The 22600-nt window shown below is 42.3% G+C and overlaps 1 protein-coding gene across 1 annotated transcript in view; it reads left to right on the top strand.

Moving 5' to 3' along the window:
- The window catches only part of DDB1 (damage specific DNA binding protein 1), a 1014306-nt gene that overhangs the window by 716561 nt on the left and 275145 nt on the right, over nt 1-22600 (top strand). Inside the window, exons 19-20 of the mRNA XM_078680637.1 lie at nt 8394-8517; nt 22189-22353. Of these exons, the coding sequence (XP_078536763.1) occupies nt 8394-8517; nt 22189-22353 (289 nt within the window). The remainder of the gene's footprint in view (nt 1-8393; nt 8518-22188; nt 22354-22600) is intronic.

Genomic DNA, 22600 nt, shown 5'->3' on the forward strand with positions numbered 1-22600 from the left:
ACACGTTCATATGAACAGAGTTTTCCAGGCTTGGGGCAAACTGACATTGGATTTGTTTGCAACAAAGCAAAACAAGAAATGCCGGTATTACGCCAGCAGATACCCTCAACAGGGGTCACGAGGGAATGCGATGGTCAGGGATTTGTGCTTACGCTTTTCCCCCAATCCCGTTGATACCAAGGGTGTCGCTCTGGTCTCTCTTTTTCAACCATAAAAGTCCATCTAGCAGCTCTATCCAGGTTCAGGAAAGTTGCTAACATTCCCTCACTATGTTCGTCCTCTCTAATCAAACAGTTCATGAGAGGTCTTTTCCGAGCTTATCCTCTGGTTAGGCCTCTTCCACCGGAATGGGGACTCAGTACGGTTCTCTCACAACTGATGAAACTTCCATTCAAACCCATTCATAAAGCAAACATCAAGTATCTCACATGGAAGGTTGCCCTATTTCTAGCCTTAACGGCTGCCAGAAGAGTAAGTGAAATTCAGGCATTCACTATTAAAGAACCTTTCTTGCATTTCTCTAAGGATTATGTCACTCTTCGAACAAATCCAACATTCATACCTAAAGTACCATCACAGTTCCATTTAAATGAACCAGTGAAGTTGAGAGCATTTTTATTTCTTACTCCTACTACACCGGCGGAAAGAACACTACATTCTTTGGACATCAAACGATGTTTAAAATTCTGCCTGCAAAGGACAAAAACCTTCAGGAAATCTGATCACTTATTTGTGGCTTACGGTCAAACCACGCTCTGTGCAGCAGTCACAAAAGCCACAATTTCCAGGTGGATAGCTTCCGCAATCCATTTCTGCCATATCAAATCGAATAGACCTCTACTGAGAAAGGTCAAGGCTCACTTCACTGGAACTGTGGCAGCGTCTACAGCGTTGTTTGCAGGAGTGACGCTGGAAAATATCTGCCGTGCTACTACTTGGAAGAATGTCCACACGTTCACGAGACCTTACTGCCTGCAATCAACGAGTCAAGAGGATGCGGCAGTTGGTCAGGCTGTCTTACGACACCCATTCTTTAAGAACAGCTTCAGGTAACCTGTGTTCTTTACTTTTGTATTTATACAGAGGTTTCGATATATTGATAAACAAATATAATGTATTAACAAATGGATGTACGTGACGTTAGATATCCATGTTTTTACTACTCTATGAATGTTCTTTTAAATTTCTGATCATGTTTTACTTAGGAAAAGTTCAGTTCCTTACTCTTGTTGTTTATTAATAGTAATGGATCTGGGAGTTTATCAGTACAAGTCTCCCACGATCCGCAACCGACTCCTACCTGGCATACTGCTTGCTATTCTGATTTAAGCATGTGAATCTATGAAAGATACCCCAATACTGGATAAGAAAACAAGTTACTTACCTGTAACTTAAGTTATCCAGTATTGGTATCTTTCATAGATTCACATGCACCCACCCTCCTCCCCGGAGAGTCAGTTCTCTATTTGGGATACTCATTTCCCACTTGTGCTAATGAAAATCTGAGGAGAACTGGCTCTGCAGAGAGGGTTCTAGAGGGTGCTGCTAGCTGATTGGTTGGAGACTTTGGTCTTTTTAGCATAATGATGTAGATAGGCTACTAAGATTTGGGCCTCAGGCCTTTTCCTTAGGGCCCACTACTGTTATTTACCTTTGGCACTGCTATTTTATTTACCATGGGACTCCTGCCTCGGCGACGGGGAATGATTCAGGCATGTGAATCTATGAGAGATACCAATACTGGATAACTGAAGTTACAGATAAGTAACTTGTTTTCTTCCTGATTAACAGGATCTCCGCAAAATACAGTCAAAACCGACACCAGGCTAAAGTTGGGGTAGCCATGAACGCAGATACTACTTTCCTCAATACCACTAACCCCATTGGCTGGAATCCTCTAAAACTCTGAGTGAGTGCGTGTTTTAATGAATCCCACTCTAGCATCAGTGTGAGCTCATTAATCGGAGATGTTCAATACCAAATATCTTAGAATTCGGTTTGACCATCTTTGAGCTGTGGAACTTGCAGTGATAAGCTCCCAGTCTATGTACTCAGTATGGCTTCATTGTGTACTTCTAATGTCTATGAATGGCCTAAGACACTATAGGGGCATATCTGCTCATGCATTTATGCCCTCACATTAGGTATAGTGTACCCTGCCTTAGGGCTGTAAGGCCTGCTGTAGGGATGACTTACCTGTGTCTCTTACAGTGCTGACAGGCCTGACACACCGGCATGTGCCAGTTCAACTCTTCACTTTTATCAGCATCAAAAGACGCAGGCTTCAGTGGCAGTATGCTTTTGTTTGGTGATGGGTCTCTTAGGGGTGGCACAATGCATGCTGCAGCCCTTAGAGACCCTCTCTGCTCACAAGACTCTTGGTGCAACTGGTACATTTGACAAGGGTCTTATATGTGAGCCAGAGGTGTGTCTATTGTGAAAACGGTACAGTTTTGGGAAAGAACGAAGGCACTGGGAACCTGGTTAGCAGGAACCGAGTGCACACTCAAAGATGCATCAGTCAGGCCAAAAGTGGGGGTAAACAGGCCAAATAGAGGCCCTTTCCTACAGTCCTCCTTGAGTCTATTTTACCATAAGTTTTAAAGACTTTTATTAAAGGTATTTAGGAAGTGACCAGAAGTGCACAGAAGCTTAAAGTAATGCAGTCTTTTTTTAAATGAGTGTTTTCATTTGAACCCCATGCACAAAGCAACTCTGCAATACCTACACTGGAAAGCTGTTCTTCTAAAGACTATTATATTGACCTGTAGAGTAATAGACTTAATGTATTGTGTTTGCATGAGCTTTACAATATTTTACTGAAGAATATGGTAGTCATGAGTCCCCATCCTTTATTCTTAGCAAAATCTGTCTTTGATTCCCATGCAAATAAAACCATTTACTTTGGTACTGCCTTTCAAAGACCAAAATGTAAGCACACTTTATCAGTATGGGTTTTTCTACTTCTATGAAACATTGATCTTTTCTTGTTTGATGCTGTGCCAATAAAGTACTAATAATCGCCTTGCTGTGAGGCCAAAAGCACACTAGACAAGGGGAATGGCTTGGGGAAGACTTGTCCCAATTTTTGACATATTCAAAGTAGCCATCTGAAGGTCTCTCCACACTTTTAATAGACATGACTTCTTGGCTAATCTGTTCTATTTGGCTTTATACATGGGTTGCCTTGTGGTATGCTGCTGCATTGGCCTTGCAAATCCCTTCAAAGTCTTACTGTCAGTGATATAGAATGAAAGTTATTTTATTTAAATTCCAGGTTTCCAGTATAAGCCATCCTCTTCCTTTGCACTGACCATTGGTTTTCTTATTCGAGAGGATTCAGGATCCTATTGTTCTTTAATGATCAACTGAAACACCAACTGCTCTGATAAGTCATTGTTGATACTGCTTGCCCTATAGGTGCTGTTTTATATTTTCAGCTTCAGAAAGAGCTGCCTTTGTATTGTAAAATTAATTGTTTACCTTTTTAAAGATAGCTTGTTGATGAATCAGCAATTCAGTGTTCGACTTCAAAGACGATTCCTATGATGTGTTATAGTAGACTCCAAAGATCACCAGATAAGCTTTGCATGAGTCCGTCTCAATATGTACAATATGTACAGAATAAAGTAAAGACTACATATTTCAACTGGATAAGTCAGAGAGCATAACCTCACAGCCAGTGTTCAGGTGTATAACTTTATCCATTTGCACTAGCAGCTTTTATTTTTATTTTTTGCATTCCCTTTGTGCCACCTGAATTACTTCTAGATTTTCTTTGGTTACAAGTCCCTTCAGGTCAGCAATGGTGGGTAATAATGGAATTGGTCTGAAGCAGTACAGAAATGTGCTTGTCCTCTCTGGAATTTTGTAATTGCCGCATCCGAGCGGTGTATTTTCCCCATCTATTCTGCTGGCATACACCTATCTTCTTCCCTTTCGAGATAGTGGGGCTACACAGCGTGTTTGCCGACTGGGTCTTTCCACCTGCTCTGATCTATATCCAGACAATAATTTCTTAGCTCCTCCGACCAGGACATTGGATTCCCCCCTTCCATGTCGGACCTGCTCCTATAATATAACCCCCCGCCCCTTCAAAAGATTAACAGTGGACCTATTGTTGCTCCCAGCTTGAGCGCCTCTCCCCTCACTAAAAACTACAACTTATTCACTTTAAACTCCTCCATCGTGTCTACTGCATACCCCTGCAGATGCTTAGAATGGGGCTTTGACTTGACCCAAACTGCTGGAGATGCAAACCCCCATAGTCATCATTCCTGCACCTGGTGTGGCCATGCCCCCTATTTAGAACTACTGGGACAGGGTTTGCAAGGTAAAAAGAGAGTTCACCGGAGTCAAACTGGAACACACACCACTTGTGGCCCTATTGGTACATGTGAAAAGCGCGTCCTTTAACACATGCCATCTCTCCACTATGATGATTTTTACTAGCCAATCACAGAATTGACATTCACTGGGGCTCAATCATGGCCCTTCAATAGATTCCTGGGAACATAATATAACCTACTGTCATGAATAGCTATCAGTCTATTGGGAGCAAATGCCCCTAGCGTCCAGACCCAATGACATCTGGGCCCCTTTCACACTCTTGGCGAATGGGCGTACCGCAGCTACACCGAACACGACCGACAGTACATTGAGTCCAGCGTTATCCCTGCATCAGGCAATTGAACCTACTTAGAGTAGAATTACACTCGCGTCGTGTATGTTGGCATGTACTGTACGCAGACCAAAGTATAGTAGGACTCAATCATATAATACTGTTGCAAGACCTGAAAATCATGCCTACCTGCTTAATATTGTGTTGTCTGTTTCATGTAATGGGCGACATGGTGTAGTCTGATCTGTGAAGTGCCTCCCCCTCAACTCTGTGTCCCAAAGTTAACGGTTGACTTTACTTGTTCACAATGTGCCATGTAATATCGTAGTGTTACAAATGCTGAAACAAACTATATTGTTTTAATGATTTCTATGAATAATACAATTAATAATAAAATAAAAAGAATTAAAAATTGTTGTGATAAAATAGAGGGTACTCTGCCTGGTTCAGGATTGCGTCCTCGAAATACAGCAACAACATTTCTTTCTTCCACCCACTGCTTTCTCAAAGAGGGATATTGTATATTGCATAGAGTGTGCAGTTTTGCTGTTCATGCGATTTATGTTGATGTAGACCAGTAGGTAAAAGATAATCAAAATATTCCCTTAATGGGCTTATTCGAAGAGCCGTGTGGAGACACTATATTTCCAGACCCATTGAGCACAGAAAGATCATCATTTATACTTTAAAAGCCATCCCCAGACTAGCGTTTCCTTCTTTGGAACAAGTCTTTTCAGTTCTTATGGGCTATCTCTTCATCCGTTACTCCTGCCTCATTATGCTCTAGGATTTGGCCAATTAATGGTATCACTACAGAAAGCAAGCTTTGAATCTCAATAGCATCACTTTCAAACCGGAGACAAAGTCTATGTTCTCAATGGCGCTGACATCTCATGCTCAATCAAAGCCAGTTCTGCTGTCGATCTTGGGTGTCACAGAAATCACAACTCTTAATAAAGAACTTTAATCAACTAGTAAATGAATCGTTGGTTTCTAAGTCAGACCCTCCTCTGCATTCAGTGATTGTCTCTGTAGTGAGAAAAAAATAAATGTCTGCTCTATCTTCCTTTCTCCCTCCAAAGGAGGAGAGCAAGAGATTTGATTCTGATGAACAAAAGATATGTGCCACTCGTCACAATACAAATTTAGCCAGTGTCTCTGCACTGTTACACAGACATGACTGGTATCTATGAAAGTTCATGCAGACATTTGCCAAGAGCAAAGGATGCCGTTCAGTTGCAGTGGTTTATGGGTGGTGCCATGGTACATTCGTGATGTCTACCCCCTTGGATAAGGGTTAGGGGATGACCTGCTTTCTCTGGTTACAGTAAAGGCAGTGAGCTCTGAGTAAAGAAGTTTCAGAAGCCCCACTAAAAGTCTTCAGAAAATTATATCAAACAGCTGTGGGCTCCAGACTCTTACGGACAATAATTTCTTCTTGTAATATAAGTTCAGAACATGCATATTTAAGCGTTTCCCTACTTTAACGTAGGCGGCTTGATTTGCACAGTAAATATTCAGCTGCAAGCTTTAATTTTGCATTTATAAGAATACATTGCATTTTTGTGTGTAATGTAGGTGTGCCTCAGTATCCATTCAATACCTTTCCCTTTTGCCTCAAATAAACCTCCTAGCCTTCTCTAAATGCATGCATTTGTAAGCATGCATTTCTACAAAAACATTAATCTACCAGGATGACTGGCCAATAAAGTAGTGTGTTTATAGAAAACTCCAAAGGAGTTTCAAACAGCTACCTTGTTACAAGACATGGGGATCCAGAACGTCCTTAATACATTCTCTTCATTCTCTGATGAACAACTCATACCCAAGCTGCACCCTGGACCCTGATAAAGTCAAAGCAGTTAATCGAGTTGAGAGACTTTTTACAATTGGGAAGACGTCTGTTTTGTCAATGTTACTCTCTAGAGCAGATCAGGTTTTCTGACTTCTGGGCTCAATTATATCCTTCATTCTCATTGTTGCATTTGTTCATCTGAATGAGACAACTAACGAAGAGCTTGGTGGGCCAACAGACACATACTATGCAGAGAGGATGAACCTCTCTAGCAGTGCTCCAATCAGCCTAAACATGTCTACTTGAGTCTCTCTCTGGTACATGGTACTCTTGGAGGCTGATGTGCAGGAGGCCTCCTTAACCCTAAAATGGACTTGTGTGCAACTATGGGGTAGATCCAGAACCATCAACAGTCTCAGAAAATAAACCATTTATTACATCAATCTACTGGTCCCTCTGATATGGAGCATCCTTTACTCCTCCATCACAACCATTTCTAGATATGTCCAGATGGCCAACACAAAATGTATATATTGCTAAAATTAACAAGGACACTGTCAGAAGCCTTGCAGACCAAACCCCATACTATGGTGTATTAGATTTTATAACCTTCTGGTTATTCAGAAAGTGGAAGCAGCAACTTTTGGGGCTTCCAGAAATACCTTGACATCCATAAAAAGTGGCTGAAATTCACATCCACGGTCCATAAAACAAGCTGAAAGACACTGCGCTTTTGATTAGTTGAAAGTTAGATTGCTAATCTACTAGTAACACAGATGCCCAAAGTCATGACTTGATTGGTTCCGACTTCATCAGAATAACCTTGGCACTGATAATGCCCATATTTTGTACACTAATCCAAGAGGTCACCCATAAAGTTGTGAATGTCAGATTGCCTCTCCAGGAAGGATCCACCACAGCAGCCTGCAATCCTTCAACCTTGGCTCATGGATTCCTTCAGTATGTCCATCTGGTAGGTTGATAAATGCATGATAAGTGTAAGAGCTTCTGTCTGCATGTGGTGCCTTAGTGAAAGTTGTCAGTCTTTCAACATGCCTGGCGAAACCAAGTGTGCCTGTACCTCTTCATCTTGGCTTAGTTGGGCTTGCATTTCTCTTGCATTATAATGCACCTGTTGACTCATGGCCTCCAAAAAGAACCCTAAAAAGATTTCCTTTTTTACTGTTCAATTGTGAAATATTTCTTTAATGCCATAAAATGGTTGTTTTCATCGAGTGAGTCAACCTTATCCTCCATTGGGACATCCGTTTTCGGGCTTGTAAAGGAATACTCTGTGGAAAGTTCAGCGGAAATTGGCTTTCTTAGTACCAATCAGTTTTGTGTTTATCCTAGCACTGTCCCTATGAAAGGTATACTATATTTAACTATAACAGTTGAGGATGTGTTGTCTTTTCCTACAATGGTGTTATTTTTCCACGTGAATCAATCCATATTACTGCCCACCTTCTTCCAGAAAAAATAATTACCCCTGCAAGAATACTAATTTCTTACGGAAAAAATCCGTAACTCCCTGAATATGAAGTGCTTTGCTCTATTACCTGGAAAAAAGAGGGACAAAAGAAAATAAAACTGTACATTCATTTTGAGTCCATTCATACTGGTTTAGAAATGTTTGAATGGTCGGTCTATTGTGTATGTGTAATGAGATGTTGGAAGAAAGATAAGTTACTTGCAGGGAAACAAAAGGCTCGGTTTTCAAGTGAAAAGGCTGTCAACATAGCTTTGATAAACTTTCCAATTAGTAAAAGCATGTGAGCAGCCACCTATAGACAATCTATACATTTACTAGAAGCTTCTATCTAGCTTTGCTCTGTAGTTTGGAAACCCAAGTGGGTTAAGTTTTTTTGTGTAAATTCTTGTATTCTTTGTTGTGATGTATGTGTATTCTTTCACTAGGTCTAGTCTGATTACCCTCTGTTTCTTGCTGTTTGTAACATTTCAACTCATCTCTTACAGGCTCTCTCCAACAGTGTGAGCTCCAGCAAATTGTTTTCCAGCAGCACCTCTCCACATGAGACGTCCTTCGGAGAGGAAGTGGAAGTGCACAACCTGCTCATCATAGACCAGCATACCTTTGAAGGTACTTTGAAGGGGGTGGGGGGGGTCACATAGGTTTGTGACTGACTAATGTGTCCAGTGGCTTTCTTTGGTAATAGTACTGTTGCTCGTTCTCCCCTGCTGCCAGATGGTGCTTGAATGGCTCGCTGTAAGTTTGAGTTTTTCTTCAAGTGACTCCAGAGACCATATTTTTGCTTGAGCTATCACCTTGGCATCGCTATAGCTAGCTGAGCAGGCAGACTGCCTTTCACTACTGGGACTTTGTCGTCCTGTTCTTATGAGAAGGATTTTATTGCTGCACAATGTGAACGCAACAACGTAAAACTGTGAATACTACCGGTGCTGTGATTAATCAATCCACTCGGAGGTGGACGTGCTGCTGCCAAGCGAAACCCGTCATAATCCGTACGAATTGCACTGCACAACAAAGGATAGAATTTAAAATTTGAGAGCTCCTTGAGGCCGAGAAGATTGGAGGTTCTAGCAACAAGATAGAGGACGAGAAGGGGTCAGAAATTGAGAGCGGTGAGAGGAATGTGTCAGAGGGTCGGGGGTGAGTTATCAGACCCCTAGTTGATGGACTCTGTATCCTCCCCTCCGGATCTGAAGTGGACAGATAACAATATTGAACTAGTAGTTGGTACAGCTGTGAACATTATGGCAGCTGCTTAAAGTCCAGCTAGGCCCAAACAATGCAGGTACTAGGTGAGCTGACAGACGGACCGTCCAATTAAACTGAACCTGTAGGAGGACAGGTGGATATGTCAACAGGGCCCGCCACCTCCAAGAAGACATTCCCTTTAGTAGATTTATCTTGGAAGACACAGATGAGCAATGAAGTGGCATAGGTGTTACCTGAGTGTGATGATCTTCTAAGGGTACATAATTTGCAGAAGGAACTGGGGGGCAATGGTAGCGGATATGAGCAGACTGTCAAAAGTGTGTTTGAAATGATCCTAGCAGACATCAGATAATTGAAAACATTTCAGGAAATTGCTGCTGTCCATGAACAACTGACCAAGATTGAGGAAGGTATGGCTCGGTTCCCAAGATGACTGAAAGAAGTTTAAACTATAATCTCAGACTTGGAGGATTCTTATCCAAGAGGTGAGCCATGAAACTTCAAAAGGACAAAGGCCTCCTTGAATCCCATTCCTGATATTTTTTGGCACTTACAAAGATGTGGTATGCTTTCTGGGTGTAGGGAAGGATATTTCCAGGGGTTTGAGCGTAGTTGCACCTGAGTCTCAGTGGAATGCTTAGATCTGAGGATTCCATCTTCGACTGATTTGCTACCATGTTGGGTGCCCCTGGGACATGAGTGTGGTTGGGTGTAGTATCATGACACCCTTGTTTTTGTGGGGTAAGAGGGAGGTAATACGGTTAATTTCCCCCTCAGGTGAAGGTCCACAGGGTGGGTGCCAAGGGTTGGGGGTGGTGGAGTCACTGCAGTTAAAAAATGGAAGAGTGCAAACTTGGTTCCTCTTCCATGTGAAGTTGTTCATTGGCTAATGGAAATGTTGGAAAATAGGTGCAGAAAGGGCTAGGTGAGAAATGGTTAGCAATGCTTAATGAAGCAAAATGCATTTAGGCAGTTTAAAGACACAACTGTGCAATGAAGAAGAGCAATGGGGAGTTGCAATAGGGAGGATATTCGCTGTGAAATGTCTTTGTAGAAGCACTTATCTAACCACGTATTGCACTTTAAGACCTGGCACTTTATTTTTACAGGATTATTTTCCTTTTGAAAAGTTGTGGTCACTGGTGCTTTTATTTTACCTTAAGCACAGCACACTTTCATATACCAGGGTTTTATTGTGGCACTTTATATACGGAATAGTGCAACAGGATGGTGAATTGGATTGTAATGATGTAATTGTTCTGAAATTTTTGAGCACACGCATATGCTTATCCTTGCCTTACACTTTAACTTTTGGCAGAGATGTGTGTATTTTGACGCTCTAAGTATGTTTTTTTTCCACTTTAAGCATGGCATGCTTTTTCACTTGTGAGTTATATTAAAGCGCTAGGAAATGCACTCAGGCATTAAAATATGGAACAATGTGATAGGGGAGGGAATCTAATTTAAATGATGATCCATTTTTCTCTTTTTTTATTTTTATTTTTTAGTTTTATATAGCGTGAAACCGACCCAAATGTATTAAAGTGCTTTACATGAGCACCGGTTACGTTACAGACGGACGTGTTAATTTTTGGTAGGCACGGGGAGATTAAGTGATTTGACCAGAATCACAGGATGTTGAGCGTCCCTGTCGAGGCTAGAACCCGGTTCCCCAGATTCGAGGTCGACCGCTCTAGACGTTAAGCCACAAAATTGTAATGTTTGAGAACAAGCATACATATACTCTTGCAGTGCACATTAGTTTATGGCATAGCATATTTTTAGATACACTTCCTTTATGAATATTTAGGGATGCTCTTAAATCTTATTTCCTCTCGGGAAATAAATTGAGTTGTGTATGTCGCCATTCTAAGTATGCAATGTGTGGAATAAGGAATTATTGGATAGAGTTCAAGCATATAATTCCTCTGTGGGTTACTATTGCTCTGCACTTTAGGTTGAATTACTGTTACATGCTGGAACCCAGGATTTAGATGAGGATAAATAAAGATCACTTGGAAAGAATTGGTCCTTTCAACGCTAATGTCCTGAATAATAAGTGTAAGGCCTGGGGAGTTGAAGATTGGGTGAAAAGGCATTCACCAGATATTGTGCTTATTCAAGAGACATACTTTTGGATAAACTGGAGCCAAAGTATAATATGTTTAAACAATGGGCATGGCATCCGTATATTTCAAGCGCAAGCCCTACCCAGAGAGGGAGGTTGCAATTTATGTAAATAGACTTTTCCCATATCATGTTAGGTTGTCCCAAACATATAAAGAAGGGAGTTGGGCCCTGGTTAGAGGCTTAATCAACAATACTAGAGTAACTATAGCCACAGTCTATGCTCCAATCCTAGATGATCCAGTTCCACTGGTAGAGCTGTATCAGACACTGTTGACCCTTTCAGAGAAATTAATATTAGGAGGGTATTTTAATTTTCTTATGAGTCTGGAGCTAGATTCCTTATTTGATACTTGTAAGCAGAATAGGCTGCGAATGGCCAGAGTTAAGTCAGATTATATCAATAGTCTGAACTTGTTGGACCTACGACGAGAGAAATATCCGGACAGGCTTGAATACTCCTGTATTTCGGAAAGTTATAAATCTGCAGCAAGATTAGATTTTCTTTCTTCATGCGATTTGAGGCGAAGTAGTTATACACATGTCTTGAATGGCTTTTCAGATCATTCCCTTATAGAGATGAAAGGGACAGGAATTAAGGTAGGGTAGGAAGATGCTCTTTTAACAAAGTGAATTTGGAAGAGAAAGACTGGTGTAAGGGGATACAAAGTGAGATTGTAAATTACTTTAAGGAGAATATAAGCAAAGCTAGCGTGAAAAATGTCTAGGAAGCATTCAAGGCAACTATTCGCAGCTGCATAACTTCTAGAGGAATTTTGGAGAAGAAACTCCTGTCAGAACACAGGACAGTGTGAGAATTGATGTAACATCATGCAAGCGCTAGAATACTTACGAACTGGGACCTTCGCTAAAAAGTTGGTGCTTAGACAGGCTAGACTGTGTATGCAAGATTAATCTTATGAGCAACGATATATTGCCAATGCTGCATATCTTCAAAAGATTTATGAAGAAACTGAATAAGCGATGAAGCTTCTAGCCTGGCAGGCCTGAGAGCACCAAGGATACCAACAATAGGATAACATCACTTTTTGAAGAAATTTCATAGATCTTGCTTAAATTTAGGCCTAATTTGGGAAACACTATGAATCGATATACAGTGTACATCGGAAGGCTGATATTTCCCAGCTCAGGTGTTTAAGTTTGCTCCCCATTCCTAAGCTACGACAAAGACAAGCCCAAGCTGTACCAGCTAGATTGTCTGTCAAAATCGAGGGGGTAGATAAATCTCTGGCTAACGGGAATGCCCGTGGTTAAGATCGCATACCAGCGGAGCTCTGTAAGAAATTCGCACTTGTTTTAAATCCTGTGATATTAAATCTCGCTTATTATAATTTAGGAAGGGGAGAAGTCCTGGCATCATTTCGTACAACAATAGTGGTCAGCATCCTGAAAAAGGAAAAGAGCAGGGAAAATGCAAATTCTTATAGACCCATTAGCATTTTAAATATTGACTATAAGATTGTCCCCAAACTACTGACCAACTGAATGAGTAAAATTGTTAGAACAATCTACCATCTGGACCAACATTGTTTTATTTCGGTAGATAGCTGGTTCGAGGCATATGAGCTGCAGATTGTACACCTAGCATTAGATTGCCACCTGGTGTTGGGCTCGGATGATTGCAGGTTGTTGTCTTCTTGGAAGAAGTCTTAGTTAGTCCCGAGATAGGTAACTCCTCCCTTGGACAATACTGCGCATGGGCATCGGCTCCATCCTTAGATTGTTTTTTTCCGCCACTGGGTTCGGATGAAAGTTTCTCCGCTCCGGCTAGAAAACTTTTCTGCAATTTTTGAAGCGCTGAACTTCCTCAAACTTCTACAAACTACCTTCAACATCCACCATAAGACTTTTCGACGCCATTGTTTCCATTCCGGTCATCGAAGTGGGTCGTTAGGCCTATCGATGACGTGCGGCCTACACCACATGGAAAGAATTCCGTTCAAAAGATGCCCGGTATGTCAAGCAAAGTTTCCACATACTGACCACCACGAGGTCTGCAACCTCTGTCTATCGCCGGAACACGAGTCGACCTGCACAGCTTGTGCATCCTTCCGTTCGAAGAAAACTATCCGGGATCGGAGGGCCCGTCGACACGAGATGAAGAGATCCGCTCCAGCACCGGAAGATGTCTTCGACGACGAGGTTCCGCTCGTTCCCGAAAAAGACTCACCTGATCTCCAGATAGTATCCGAGGCAGACGACTCGGATGACTCCATTCCATCGGGTCAGCGCGTGAGTACTACTGCCCCTGCACCACATACCCTGCCCAAACAAAAGGCAAAGGTCAGCACTCCGCCCTAGGGGCCCAGTCGAGGCCGAACACCTACTTTGAAAGACCCGCCTTCGAGCTCGGTTCCGAAGAAATTAACTACGCCTTCCAGTGCCTCGACACCGAGCAAGCCTCTTCCATCGGCACCGAAAAATAAAGATGCCTCGGCACTGAAGCCTACACACCCTTCGGCTCCGAAGACAAAAATAGTATCGACACCGAAACCGAACACTGTTCCGGTACCGAAACCGAAAGAAGCACCGGCTCCGAAGCTGTCCACTTCTACACCTTCGGTGCCGAAAACCACAAAACATGATTCCGAGGTGCCCAAATCCTCGAACATGCCTACAAAGCCGAAAACTACACCTTCGGCCCCGAAAACTACGCCACGGGACGTTATAACACCTACCAAGGCTAAAGAAACCAAACAACCTCCGCCGGCACTGAAAGAATCGACACCCAAGAAGGTTGTACAGGAGGAAGAACTTTTTCGACCAGATCCTCAACAAAAGAAGTTATACATAGACCCAAACACAGGTCATGTAGGCGCTACGCCTCTCAAGAAGAGACCAGCAGATACACCACCCAAACCTGTGGTTCCTGCCAAGAAAAAGGACTGTGCAACCTCTCCTATGCACCCTCCCTCTCCTATACCTCCCTCTTCTCCTGTTTCTCCTCACATATCACCTCAAATCTCTCCTGTCCATTCTCCATTATCACATTCGCCTCAACACAATGATGATGAACATGATTTGGGTGGAGAGGAAGATATAGAAGAACCTGATTCATACCCTGTACAGGAGGGTGTGTGGAACTTTCCAAACACTAAAAATTTGTCTATATGGGACTTTACAAACCCCCAAAACGTGCCTGATTATTCCTGAGCCACAATCATACCCATCAAAACCTTCCCCTCCAGAGAATACAATTGGTTTTGGCCATCTGTTAAACAGAGCTGCTGTATACCATGGAGTCCCCATGCATTCAGATGACATTGAGGAAGATTTTCTCTTAGATACCTTTGAGTAGTCCCAGCCTTCTGCTCAAATTCTTCCTATGATTACAGGGGTAATCAAACATGCTCCAGAGGTATTTAAAGACCCTGTACACACTAGAATATTGAACCCCAGAATTGAGAAAAAATATAGACCCGCACCCTCAGATCGAGTCTATATTAAAGGACACCTACCACTAGACTCATTAGTTGTGTCCAGAGGGCTAATTCTCAAACTTCTGGCGAAGCACCCCCACCTGACAAGGAATCCAAAGTAATTGATGCGTCAGGTAAAAGAATAGCTGTGCAGGCTTCCAACATATGGCGAATAGCAAATACACAAGCCCTCCTCTCTCGTTACGATAGGGCTCATTATGATCAATTAGAGAAACTACTTGAGCACCTACCAGATCAGTATAAAGATCAAGCTACTGAGCTCATACAAGAAGGCAAGTTAATATCCAATGCCTCAATAAAATGCGCACTAGATGTCGCAGACACAGCATCTAGAGCTGTAAATACCAGTGTCATACTTAGGAGACATGCGTGGTTTACGCATTTCAGGGTTTAAACACGAAGTGCAAACCACCATTTTAAACCAGCCATTTAATCAGAACCAATTATTTGGCCCAGAAGTAGACACTACACTAGAAAAAATGAAAAAATACACGGACACTGCTAAGTCTATGGGGGCTTTACAGTTCACACAAGCTAGAGGTTCCTTTCGTCACTCCTTTTACAGAGGAGGCTCCAAACAAACTGGAGCAGACACTACCACCTCTTTCAAGTCACAAACATCCTCTAATAAGGGATATTATAGAGGAGGATACAGAGGCAATAACACCAAAGGAAGAGGTCACGTAACAACAACAATCGATCCTCTTCCACCACTAAACAATGACTTCCCTCCGCTCCCCCCACAGCATTCCACTCCTGTATAGGGCAGACTAACACAGTTCCTGCCTGTCTGGAACTCCATTACAACAGACAAGTGGGTAAAACAGATTATCCAACATGGCTACTGCCTAGAACTTACTGCAACCCCTCCACACATACCTCCCAGGCAGCATCCAATGTCTACAGACCATCTAACGCTGCTCCAACAAGAAGTTCTATCACTTCTACAAAAAGATGCTTTTCAATTAGTTCCTTTATAGGAACAAGGAACAGGGGTTTATTCGCTGTACTTTCTAATTGCCAAGAAGGACGGGACACTAAGGCCCATTCTCGACCTCCGGCCCCTCAACCATTACATACAATCACATAATTTTCATATGATCACTCTACAACAAGTGCTTCCACTGCTGCAACAAGGCGATTTCCTTACAACACTAGATCTAAAGGACGCCTATTTCCATATCCCCATACATCCTGCTCACAGAAAGTATCTAAGGTTTGTACTAGAAGGACAATACTATCAGTTCAAAGTCCTTCCATTCGGAGTGACAACAGCACCGCGAGTATTCACAAAGTGCCTAGCAGTGGTAGCAGCACACCTCCGGAGACAACAAATTCATGTCTTCCCTTATCTAGACGATTGGCTCATAAAAGCCAAGTCATTCAATCAGTGTGTCCAACACACTCATAAGACAATTCAAACGTTGCACGACTTAGGGTTTACGATAAACTACACCAAGTCGCACCTGCAGCCTTCGCATGTACACCTGTATCTAGGAACTACAATAGACACGTCTACAGCCCTAGCATATCCCAGTCCAGCCAGGATACAGAGCATTCCAGCCTTAGTCACCGCCTTTCAACACCAACCGTCTCTGCAAGCCAGGGTGTTCATGAGGCTAATAGGCATGATGGCATCTTGCATCTTCATAGTACCACACGCAAGATTGCAAATGCGCCCATTACAGGAGTGCTTAGCACAACAGTGGAACCAAGCTCAAGGTCAACTAACAGACCTGGTGTTGGTGGACAGCCGCACACATCACTCTCTGCAGTGGTGGAACACCAAAAACTTGACAAAAGGGCGGCCGTTCCTCGAGCCTGTTCCACAAGTAGTGCTCACAACAGACTCATCCCTCACCGGATGGGTAGCCCATCCCTTACATCACACAACTCAGGGTCAATGGAACAATCAACAAAAACTGTTCCATATCAACCACCTAGAGCTGCTAGCAATATTCTTAGCACTCAAAACTTTTCAACTTCAAGTACAAAAAAAGGCTGTCTTAATCCGGACGGACAATACGACAGCCATGTACTATATATAAAAACAGGGGGGGGGGACACACTCTGCAACTGTCCCAGCTCGCACAGAACATTTGGAGATGGGCCATTCCTCAAAGCATACACCTGTTAGCGGAACACCTTCCAGGCGTTCACAATCAGATAGCAGATCTGTTAAGTCGGCAGTCACAACAGATTCACGAATGGGAACTACATCCACAAGTTCTTCAACCATTCTTCCAAAGGTGGGGTCATCCACACATAGATCTGTTTGCCACCCACGAAAATGCAAAATGCCCAGCCTTCGCCGCCAGGTTTCCACACCCACTGTCCGAAGGCAATGCGATATGGATGAACTGGTCAGGCAGATTTGCGTATGTTTTTCTGCCTCTCCCACTGATTCCATTGGTGGTGCGCAAGCTCAGACAACAGTCTCCCAAACTGATCCTGGTGGCTCCCACATGGGCACGACAACCATGGTTCACCACACTGTTAGAACTATCTCTAGTTACACACCAAAAGTTACAACTAACTCCATCCCTGTTAACACAGAACCATGGAGAAATCAGACACCCAGACCCGAACCAACTGAATTTGGCGATCTGGCTCCTGAAGTCTTAGTGTTTGGTTATCTAAACCTACCACCAGACTGTATGAACATTCTTAAAGAGGCTAGGAAACCCACTACCAGAGCGCGTTACGCCGCTAAATGGAAAAGATTCGCAATATATTGCAAAAATAATCAAATTGATCCCCTGGATGCTTCCATCCAAAATATCATTTGTTACCTTTTACATCTACAAAGGTCTAATTCGGCATACTCTTCCATACGCCTGCACCTTGCAGTAATTGCAGCCTATTTACAAAACAGGCAACATCTGTCTCTCTTCAGAGTCCCTGCAATTAAAGTGTTTATGGAAGGATTGAAAAGAATAAACCCACCCAGGTTACCACCTTCCCCTGTGTGGAACTTAAATATTGTCCTTACAAGACTCATGGGACCCCCTTTCGAGCCTCTACATAAATGTGAACTGCAGTTCCTAACATGGAAAACTGCTTTCCTCGTTGCCATTACCTCTCTCAGAAGAGTAAGTGAGATACAAGCTTTCACTATACAAGAACCATTTTTTCAAATACATCCTAACATTTAATCCAAAATTTCTTCCAAAAGTCATCACTCCTTTTCACCTAAACCAGTCTGTAGAGTTACCGGTGTTTTTCCAAAACCCAGACTCTGTAGCGGAAAGAGCTTTACACACATTAGATGTTAAGAGAGCTCTCTTGTACTATATAGATAGAACTAAATCCTTTCGGAAAACAAAACCACTGTTTGTCGCTTTCTCTCCTCCGCACAAAGGCAACCCCATCTCTAAAGGCGGGATTGCGAGGTGGATTGTAAAGTGTATACAAATATACTATATAAAAGCTAAATGTACATTAACAGTTCCTCCTAGAGCGCACTCCACTAGCAAACTAGGAGCCTCTATGGTGTGCAAGCCAAGCAGCAAGCTGCAGTAGGCCATGCTGTCCTTAAAACTCTATTTCAAACCACTGCCACTGCAACGGCTACAAGCGACCACCGCTAGGGGAGACACTGCTGCACAATCGATGCTAAGTGTACAATCTGCAGCTCATATGCCTCGAACGGAAAATGCTACTTACCAGTATGCATCTGTTCTTGGCATGTAGAGCTGCAGAGTTATACACGCCCTCCCGCCTCCCCGGGACTTGCACGCTTGGACATTCCTTTCTCTTTACTTCTACTGACTCCATTTCCCATCATGGCGAAAAACAATCTAAGGATGGAGCTGATGCCCATGCGCAGTATTGTCCAAGGGAGTAGTCCCCTATCTCGGGACTAACAAAGACTTCTTCCAAGAAGACAACAACCTGCAATCATCCGAGCCCAACACCAGGTGTACAACTCTGCAGCTCTACATGCCAAGAACAGATGCATATTGGTAAGTAGCATTTACCTTCTCCAGTATGAATTTTCTGATTGAGGCCTTGGACTACTTTTTTCAAAAGTTAGTTACCGCTCAAGTTTTTCTATTCGATGCGGAAAAGGCATTTGACCTACTGTGTTGGGAAAGCCTCTTTGTCATTCTTAGAGAATTCGGATGCCCCACTGGCTTCATACCGATTATATCTCAACTATATAAAGGCGAAAAGCTCAATGAATTATCAATTTTTGCTATATTGGTTATTACGAAGTTAGCAGGGGAACGAGACAAGACTGTGCCCCGTCACCTATACTTTTACTCTTTTTATTGAACCTTTAGCTGTTCAGACCGATTGAGCATAGAGTATCCAATAAGTTGGATGACAAACATCAAGTTATAGACTAATGACAACCTCATTTTTTAAAATTGGACTTAGAGAAGCAAAAGCGAGTTTTTCCGATTTTCCAAGAGTATCAAGCACTGGGTGGGTATAAGATTAATAAGTTGAAAACTGAAATTTTACATTGTAATTACGCACTCGTCACTTTATTTATATAATTTCACTCTCTTGTTAATTCCAGGCCTAAGCGTTACTTAGGAGTATGTTACGGAAAACATCAATGACTTGTATGCACTGAATTACTCCTCTCTGGAGGCGCTATGTACAAGATGGGCCAACCTACCCCTATCGATAATGGGCCGTGATGCATTAATTCAGATGTCCGTTTTACCATTGTGCAATTTCCTGTTTGCTGCAATTCCCTATGTTCTTCAGATAAAGTTATTTAAGGAAATGGAGGAAATGTTCTCCACCTTCATATGGGCAAATAAAACATATAGATTAGGTACATTATGTAGGCCAGGGAAAGAATGGGGCCTCGCACTGTCCGATTTAAAATAATACTGATTTGCACATTTTGCACATTTGTTCTTATAGATATTTTAAATCTCCAGGAATAAACTGAATTGATATGTTTTTATGAGATGATTTCCTATGCCTTGCTAGATCACCCAAAAAGTTTAGATATAAGATTCTGTAATGGTCTCTCAAACAGAAAGAACAACTGGTTTAATATTATGATATTCCTGCTGTTAGTGGAGTCATCCGTTTGGCAGATATCCATATTGGGTATCGACCTTTATTAGAAAAGAAACTGCCTCTAGATGGAAGAGTAATGGATATCGAAAGATCATGGAGTTTCGCATCATAGACTCGTGGAAAGATTGGACTGAAGTTGAGCGTACAATTAGGCACTTTAAAATAATGATGCAGTGGTCCTTTATTTGGATAAGAAATTTTTTGAATTAATTGAATCCCTGAAGAATCTTGACAAGTCTAGATGTGGTCGAAAATTTGATAGAGGTTTGAAAGCGTAGCCATTATTTGCTGGGTAACCATCCATAGACAAAAGAAGGCCAGTAAGATATTCTTGAAGGCCCAGGATAAGTGGAAGCCCAAGGAAGGGCTCTAGATCTCGGTAGAGACCTGGAATAAGATAAATCTGTTCAATTTTTCTTTAATAAAGGGGGTGAATTTTCAATGAATGCAATTTTATACAAAATAGTTGGTCTATAGAACCCTGGCTTGTTTGCATATAATTAACCCTGAGATACTGGAAAGTTGTTTAAGTTGCTAAAGGGGGTGGGGAGGCGCAACTGAACTCTCATCATCCGGTGCTGTCCAAAAATAATCCATTCTGGGTTGAGCTTCAGGAATATTGCCACCACAAATTTGAGATCAATCGTTCAATGGATGCCTAGCAGGGCCGGACTGACCGTAGCGGGTACCGGGCATTTCCCCGGTGGGCCGCCAAGGTGAGCGCCGGTTTTTCAGCTGCCAGGGGGCCTTTTTTGTTTCAGGTAGCTGGTTTTGCTGCTTCGCTGCAATATCGCGCCCCCCCCCCTGTAACAAAATTGGCTGAAACCGGCCTCTTTCAAACAGCTCGGCCGCACCCACTCACCTTACCCCCTCCCAGGGGCTGGCCGCGCAGTTTGCCAGGGCCGGTTTTGGTTTCCGGCCCTGATGCCCAGAGATGTTTTGGGGTACTCTCCCAACATCAATATAGAACCACGGCAGCAGAAATTATTTTTTATAATAGCCTTAATTACAAGATCAATAATTCTTCAAACCTGGCATTCGAAAGTGATTCCTACTTTCACGCCTGTCTATAATGTTAAAAATTAAGGGGCTAGAATATCGATATGCATTGAGGTCGGGAACTCATTACAAATTTCAGAGACTATGGGAGCGCTGGGATAGGTGGGGTGACAAGAGGGAGGTTCCCTCTCCCTCTTTGGAGAAAGTATAATATTAGAAATGAATCAATATGATATCTTGGACATTGTGCAGATATCCAATACTGTCCATTGGCTGTATTATACTGTGTGCTATATGTGGAATCTATAACATGTTTGTTTTTTGTTATATCATTATGATATCATTTCTTTTATGAAATGTCGATTGATGGCTGTAAGAACTCTTCCAAAATATATTTATATAAAAAAAAATAACATGTTGGGCGTTGATATCAACACACAGGTGAATGTTATAACCCAGACTTAGTTGTCCGTTTTCAACTTCTGGGAAAGGTGAGGATCATAAACTGACAGCAAAAGGAGAAATGGGAACAGGGGAGTTAACTCCCAGGATAAAGGTAGGAGAATTGACTATCTAGTGATGAAGCATCCATAGGTGGCTGGAGAGTTAAAGCATTTGCTGAGACATTAGCTTCCAGGAAAAGAGATGGTGTCTTTAATTACTGGAAGATGAACATTACCTTTGAAAGTGTGGGTGTATTCATTTTTTGGGAAAATGGTCCCCCAACTTCGACAAGGGGGCTCTTTTAACTGGCTAGAAAGGGAAAAGGGCAATAACAAGTCCTGACATTTAAGTAAATTCTGCAGGGAACTGAAGCCCCCACGGTGACTAATGTGGAAAGTGTTTGTGTTAGCTCAGGGTAGTTTTGAACCGTGAATGGGAAGGGGCAGGATTTGACATGAATTGTTTCTAATTGCCATTTGTAATTCTTAATATTTATTGTACCATGGTAAGTAATGTATTAATTTGCCAGTAAGATTTTTTGCGATTTCCCTTCTCTCACTGATATAGTAGTAACTAATTTCTCAGTTAATTCACTTTCCCTTTCCTTTGTTGCCCTTGCTCATCAAATAGCTCCCCATCTGTACTTTATTTTTCCTCCTTAACCTGAATTGCTGTGTTGAATTATTTTCTCCCCTTTGCTCCTATCCCTCATTTCACATCTCCCCATTATTCTGTACCTTCTGTGTTTCTCCTCCTCTTGTTATCACTCGTGTAATCTCCTCATTCATTATTCATTTATATTCATTCAACTCACTTTTGTTTGCTGCTGTCCTTTTTCCCAGTCCTTGTTTACTTCCCTTCTGGTTTGCTCACTTTATTTCTTTGTGCCTTTCCTTTGCTAGTCTTTTCTTCATACAGGGGCTCCTTTATCTTTTCAGTGTGTTCCACTCACTTTTTTTCCTCTCGTTCTGATTTCCGTTTCTTCCTCCTACAGTGCTCCATGCTCACCAGTTCCTGCAGAATGAATATGCTCTCAGCCTAGTGTCCTGCCGGTTAGGGAAAGACACCAACACATATTTCGTTGTGGGGACTGCCATGGTGTATCCAGAGGAGGCAGAGCCAAAGCAGGGCCGCATTGTGGTATTTCAGTACTGCGACGGTAAGCACCAAAGACTATAGTTTTCATGGTAAGGAAGCTAGGTGCATTGAAATGTGACCTGCTTGAGCTGTGAGCAAGCTTACTGGTCTGTCCTAGCAAGTTTGATTCTGTCAACCAATTGTGAATTTCATTGTTTAGTCCGGATGAACTGTGCTGTGAGGTAGGTTTGCTGCAGTGTTTCGCTTAGATTAGCCTATATATTCCTTTGCACATGTGTTTTGACTTATATTAGTCTATATATATCAGT

Source organism: Lissotriton helveticus, chromosome 3_1 (genome assembly GCF_964261635.1).
Source record: "Lissotriton helveticus chromosome 3_1, aLisHel1.1, whole genome shotgun sequence".
Taxonomy (NCBI): Eukaryota; Metazoa; Chordata; class Amphibia; order Caudata; family Salamandridae; genus Lissotriton; species Lissotriton helveticus.